The sequence below is a fragment of the Hypanus sabinus genome, chromosome 21, assembly GCF_030144855.1.
Source record: "Hypanus sabinus isolate sHypSab1 chromosome 21, sHypSab1.hap1, whole genome shotgun sequence".
Lineage (NCBI taxonomy): Eukaryota > Metazoa > Chordata > Chondrichthyes > Myliobatiformes > Dasyatidae > Hypanus > Hypanus sabinus.
The window spans coordinates 11,294,152-11,301,284 of record NC_082726.1 but is presented as its reverse complement, the minus strand read 5'-3'; the positions used below and the strand labels follow the sequence as shown (position 1 = coordinate 11,301,284).

Sequence of the window (7,133 nt, the reverse complement as noted above, 5' to 3'; positions counted from 1 at the left end):
AACGAGAGAGAAAACACGGTCAAAAGTGAAACAAATTTTTTACACGGCAGAAAATAAAACATTTATTATTTAATTAAAATACTATTTGCAAATAAATTCACTTTGTTTCCACAGTGATCTTGCAGCTTTTAGTAGGGTGAGTCCTTCCAGTAAAATTGTGAGGAAGTATTTAAAGGGGATAGTTTTCACGTAGACGTCTTCTTGGATGGAGAAGCAATCTCCTTCTGCTCTAGTTTCCACAGCGCAGCTCACAGTGTGTGTTCTGATCTTTCTCAGTACATGTAGAGCTGCCGTATTGCCACAGCGGCTTTGATTCGGACGCCTCTCACTGGGTCAGACAGCAGGGCACATACCTTTTTGCAAGCGGAATCGGCGGAGAATTGCAGAGCAAACCCCGCTGCTGCGTGGTGCATGAGAAACCCTATCAACGTGACAGCGTTTTCTCTGATCTCCGGCTGGGGATTGGTGAAGAAGGCAGTACAACTCAGTACGTAGCAAACTATCCTGTCGGGCAGATCTCCACTGATGCGCCTGCTGACTTTGCTCAAGTATCCCTCATAGTCCAGCGCGGCGGCTTCTGGTGAGAGCTCTTGAAAGATTTTACTCAGGGTGTCTGACCCGGTGATTGGACCCATCAGCTTCAGCACTGACTTGCAGGCACCGACCACCTCAGGGCTCTCATCACTGAGGTGCAGCAACGAGCTGATCAGGGTTGGATGGAGGTGTTCTGCTAACACAGGGTTCCTCTCGCCGCTTCCAAATTGCACTAGTTTCCCAAGAACTTTAAATGCAGAGGCTCTCATTTTTTCATGCTCATTTTCCAATAAAGGCTCAATTGTAAGAGCTACATCAATCAGAACGGAATCTTCGAAATGCTCTTGCCGCGAATCTAGGACCTTGAAAATGCTTGACATGGCCTCAATCGCCATGAGATGATTGGATTTCCAGTACTTGTGTATGGCTGCAGTGAATACAGATAACAACCTGCTGGAGTACTTTGCTAGGTTCTGAGCTGCTCCAGTTGCAGTATTTCCCAAGCCCCTTATCGCCAGTCCCTGAATAGTGGGAGAAGTGTCAATCAAACACCGGAGTAGGCATCCCACAAGGGTGTCTGCAAGTGACAAGTTCAATACCACTTCATGATTTAAAAGCTCAGCAAAAAACGCAACTGCAGCAATTCTCTGGCGCTCCTGAATATTAGCAAGGAAAGGAATGAGCTGCTCCACAATAGCGATGAGGTGAGGGGCAGCACACACCGACATGGCACTGGCCAGCAGCATAATCCCCTCGTGGTGCCTGCCCGGGCTCTTCATCAGGTCCCAACCGTTCTCTGCTGTAATGTAGGCGTTGTCGCACTTTATGCTTGTCAGGATAGTTTGAAGTATTTCAACAGCATAATTGCAAATATCGGTATCTGCAGATTCATCCGACGAGGTGAAGGATTTCTTTTGTTTTGGGATTCTCAGAAAATTCCTGGAGCAGAACTGGACGCTGGAACTGAAGTAAAGCAGAATAACACAGAAGAGCTGGGGAAACAGAATGTTTATTACCTTCTTGGACCCGGGACAGCATATCATTGCGTGAAGGGCATGAAGAACAGCTAATGGCTGATGCATGGTTAACACCATTTCCTGAAGCAGAGATTCACTGTTGTCATCATACATTAGCTTTAAGTTATTGAGAAGGTATTTGATGGATGTCACAGCTAGTGCATTATCACTCAGTAAGGATCTCCATATATCAACCATATGCGTCTGAAACGGAATTTGGTACTTGAGGAGATGGGGCAAGACCATCGGCACATTTTGTGAAGCTAGAATGGAAATAGAATATGTCACAAAGTGTGCTATTTGTGGCTGTGTAATCAACTGCAGTTGACGGTGCAGAACTTTGATTATTCCTGGAATGTCAGTAAGGATGGTTCCACATTTCCTAATGAGGACATTTATGACAATAGAAGCCACGAAGGAACTGTTCAATTGCTCGTCAGTAAGTCCTTCAGAGATAGTGAGCAGTAGTGTATTTACTTGGTCATGGGGCACACAGTTGGACAGGACTGTTCCAAGATCTATATATAGCTGATAGAGTGTCTCAAAATTGGTGTCCTTCAGTCCATCCTTAATGGTCTTCAGTTGTTCCACTTCATTATATTTGTGGTCCATATAAAACCCTGCAAACCGTAGCTGCAAACGAAGCAGTATATATAAACAGTCAACGGCCAACTCCCTTACAGTTACTGATGGATCCGAGCAGCGAACCACTATAGATCCAATAACTGCCCCAAAATTCTGGGATGGAACTTTATCATTAATGACACCTCTATCCAGGTAATATGTCAGAAGATGCAAAGTGATCATCAAGGAATTTTCTCGTTCATAGTGCTTCCTGGATCCTATCCAAACTATCAGGAATTTAAAGAGATATTGAAGGCCATTGGGTGACAAATCTAAGTGTAGAAGTTGCTTCAGGAGATCTTCCAGAGACAATAGTGCTTCTTTGTAAATCTCCTGCCTCTTAATCTTATCTCTGCTTTCACTACCCTCCAAAGGTGGCAAGCTGAAAATACTTTTCAGACATAACTTAATCAAGTCACCATGATTAATTAATACAGAAAAAGGTTCTACCATTAAAAGGCAGGTGCATGCATCCATAGCAGTCTTTCGAACATAAGTTGTCATTGAGTCAGTGGGCTCAGCCTTGATGAACTCTTGCATGTAGGCCAGTAGCTCCAACTTTCTGGTCATCTTGTAGGCAGGCTCCCCTTCTATGTGCTGGAATGCTCTGGCTATAAGTGTGATAACCTTTATCAGACTTAACTTCATTGTTGAGTCCTTTACATGAATTTTCATTCCCAAAAGTTTTATGTTGAAGTGGTTCAATACATTCTGTAGAATATCTGTCTCTATTCTGGGCAAAATAATCTCCTTGGAACAATGTCGGATTAAATATCCGTAGCACAAAATAAGTGTGCTTTTCACATTCATTATTTCAAGACTGCCTTGGTCCTTCATGATCTGGTAGAAACTTGCAGTTTTCTTAAAAATATTCAGTTTTGAACAATTTTTCAATATAGCAAGGGTTATACCTAAGTGAGTTTGGGCACAGTAGCCAATTCCAGTAGCTGCACCTTCTCTTTCTAAATCTTTGTCGTGTTCAATGATTTGCAACATCACTTGCAGTTTTTTCCTTACCACTTCATGGCTCTGTGTCAGCTGCAGCACTATCCCAAGGCACTTGAACAGAAACCCCTTCTGCTGCGGAGAACATCGGCATCTGTGAATCTGCTCTGTCACCACTTCACTCAGCTGGATAATCCAGACTTCATCTTCTATCTCCTCCAGGGTCTGGGACAAAACCTGAAGTAGTTTCTGTTCCCACTGATATTGAAGCAGATCTTCCTCTGAAATTTCCTGCAAATAATGAACCAAATTTGGAAGTTCATTGTCCCACACTCTCACAGCCGCCGGGTGGATATTAATGCCCAGGACCCATAGTAAGGACAGAGCAGGAGCACCTCGATGTCCACCCTCATAGGGGGAAGATGACACGGCCAACAACCGAATCAGTAAAGCCTGGCGGTTTGGAAGATTGGTGTGTTCTTCATAATTTAAAACAAACTCAGTTTCCTCAGCTTGCTGTTTTTTGCTCCCAAGATACGTCAAGGAACTACAAACATCAGCCAAAGCGTTAGTGTACTTTGCTGGGATAACAAACTCCAATAGCAGTGGCCAGAGAACATTGTCAATCGTTAATGTTGTGGTTAATTTTCCCAGTAATCTTTCATAGAGCTTCTTTAATTCTCTGTCTGTCACTGTACTGGTGTGCCCCTTTTTGCTTTGCCTGGGCTTATGACATCGCATGCCTTCCTTTGTGGGTAGTGCACATTGTTCAATTATAAATCGGATCACCTCCACTCCCCCTTCCAGTTCCAGGTAATTGTGGCTGGCCATTGTATATATTAGCTTGCTGAGAAAACCCTTCACCTGGTTGTTGTTTCTTAAAACAGACAGTGTCATGCTGTTCATAATCTGACTCTTGTGCCCATCCAAGTATGAAGGAACAGAATTGATCAGGTGCTTCAACACAGCCAAAGTTCCCAGCTGAGTTTGCTCATTGGGAATTTCCAACTGTGGCAAAAGGAATCTTATTATCTCTTCTGCAAAAGCTGAAGTTAGAATCTGAAAGCAACAAAGGATCTTGTCTTGAAGGCTTTCTGACAAGGAGTTGGGGATTTGATCCATTGTAATGCAGATTTGCTGGTGTAAGGTGATGCAGAGGGTCTCGAGCTGGGGCAGCAGCATTTTGTTGTTCCTTTCTAGGGCAGTATGCAGAATACCACAGAGCACCTTAGTGAGGGCAATATCATTGGACGACTTCTGGTACAAGGACAGGACGGCTGGAATTAAATTGGGCAGCTCATTCTCTATTTTGTCACTGGGAAGCAGGTAAACAATCTGGCCTATTGCTTTCACTACCTCTATGCTTATCTTAGGGTCGCTGGAGTTCAACCAGGAATGGAAAAGAATATCATAAGCACTGGAAAGCTCACTCACATACATCTTCCTCGTTGGGAGATTAGGCTCTGAAGTGTAAATGAGAATGCTCCTGCTCATATAGCCCAAGGCATAGCAGATGACCCATTGTGTTTTTCGACATTTTTCCACATGCAGTAAATAGAGGATACTTTCCAATACTGGTTTCAACAAAGGGACCACAGCATGCACATTTTCAAAGCACAGGTTTGCCAATGTTAAGATGGCATAGAAATGAGGCGGGGTCTGTTGTTGAATCATTGCTTGCAGTTCCATGAAGACTTCATTTGGGAAACTGGAGCCCAGAGCTAGCAAAAGTTTACTTGCTGTTTCTCTGTGAGCATCATTTATGCTTATTTTGGATATTTCCACCAAAGCTATTACAATTAGTTTCTTGAATAGCGGGCGGCTTAAATGCCCAACGTTGCCCTTCACAATTAGTGTAATGCTCTTTAATATTGTTATGCGCTGTAACAAAGGTAAATTCTGGTGCTCCGTAAGAAACTTGTGAAGGAACTGGAGAACCCTTTTGCGTTTGGTCTGCCCCAGTTCCTGCAGGGACTCAAGCACTCTCTGCCTAACCAGCTCACTGCTATCAGGAGACAGGCTCAGAACAGCACTCGCCCATACTTCCACTTTCATAGTCACTCCTTTCTGTAATTCACACGCACAGCAATTCCAGTAGAGCGCCTTTCTCCACTCTTGACATGATGCTTCCTCAATTCCTCGGCTCCTTGCAGACAAACACTACTGAGACCAAGAACAAGAGCTCTGAGAAATTCTTCTTTGCACTTCAAAGGTCCAGATTCATTGTAAAGTTTTCAATATGGTACAGTCACAACACATTACATTTGCTTAGAGACACTCTGAAAAATTAAAATGATCCTTTTGGATTCCCCAGTTGCCATTTATTCACCAAGCAATTGTTATTCAATTACTTAATTATTTTATCATCCTTTTGTTAATGTTATTGTATCTCCTTCAGTTTAATATGTAACATGTTGAGATGAACTTACCCATGATTACTTTTAGATTTAACTCATTTGGAATGGATTCTACAGCGAGTGTTTTCGAGGGAGTCTTGATGTAAGCAAACTCTTGTCAGTCCCAGCAGAGTTTAGAAATGTGGACGTGGTTTGGTGCTTCAACTCAACCTGAGCACTCCTCTGAGTTTGTTAGCTTTTCGTCAAGAGTTACTATTCTGGTACTTTTGAACTACTTTGATGTTTTGAAAAACGTTGTTGATTATGTTGAAAGATTTTGATTTTAGAGTTTCAATCTACCAACTCAGTCCAGCATGGCGAGGTTGCCTTTGTAAAGAACCCTCAACATTATCCAGCAGCAGTCTTTTGGTGCCATCACCAACTCATTGTGATGTCAACTGTCACATGACCTCTCTGGTGATGACATCATTACTTATTGTCTGGGCCATTTCAAGATTTGGAAATCATTTCAAGTCAAGTCACTTTTATTGTCATTTTGACCATAACTGCTGGTACAGTGCAGAGTAAAAATGAGACAACTTTTTTCAAGACCATGGTGTTACATGCCACAGTAAAAAAACTAGACTGAACCACGGAAAAAAACAACACAGAGAAAGCTACACTAGACTACAGACCTGCACAGGACTGCGTAAAGTGCACAAAAACATTTGTAATTTGTAAAATATTTTGAAAACTGCTTGTGAAATAGAATGAAAGACATTGCTTTTGAGGCATTTGAAAAATGCAGCAATGTTTTACAAGTTACTTGTCTAAGAATGGAGAATTGAATTCCAAGGTATATCTGTGTAAATTATTAGAGGATGAATTACCTTTCTTCTAATAAATTTTGCATTTATCTTTAAAAAGGATATTGGGAAAGATATTGGGAAGCTTTTCTAAATAAAATATCTCAAAGTCTCTTAGTCCCTCTATTTCTCCCTCCTTTATGAGGTGAGACAGGATACATTCAAAGGAGATGGATGGGGCAACAATTTTACAGAGCGAATTTTGGGTGCCTGGAATGCTCTGCCAGGGTTGGTGGTGAGGACAAATATGAAAAAGTAATTAAAAGACTCTTAGATAGATATGTAAATATGCAGAGAATAGAGAGATATGGACATAATGCAGGCAGATAGGATTAGTTTAGATAGGCATTTAGTTACCTGTTGAATTAGTTCAGCATGACATGATGTGGCAAAGGGCCTGTTCCGGTGCTGTATGTTCTATCAATATCAATATTTTTCTTATTAAGTGTTCTGTCAGCTAAATAACACAAGCTAAGGGATCTCAATAGACACAGGCCAAGCAAGTATGCCTAATCTGACATGATCTCTCAGCTCATGACAAAACAATGTCATAGGTACGAGAGCAATGTTCCCGGAGAGCACGTTACCTACCAGGGTCCTGGATACCGCAGACTGAGTCCTCAGCATTCTTAAGCGGGAGGGCGAACAGCCAGAAGTTGTGGTTCATGCAGGTACCGATAACATGGGTAGGATGAGAGATGAGGTTCTGCAAGGGAATTCAGGGAGCTACATGTTAGGTTACAGGGCAATTCGTCCAGTGTTGTGATGGCAGGATTGCTACCCGTGCCACGTGCTAGTGAAACCAGAATTAG

General features: G+C 42.4%; 1 protein-coding gene across 1 annotated transcript; it reads right to left on the bottom strand.

Moving 5' to 3' along the window:
- Positions 1 to 272: 272 nt before the first annotated feature.
- On the bottom strand, positions 273 to 5,174 carry LOC132379226 (maestro heat-like repeat-containing protein family member 1). Its single transcript, XM_059946934.1, has one exon. It carries the CDS (start codon positions 5,172 to 5,174, stop codon positions 273 to 275), a length of 4,902 nt encoding a protein of 1,633 aa, XP_059802917.1.
- Between the last annotated feature and the right edge of the window lie 1,959 nt (positions 5,175 to 7,133).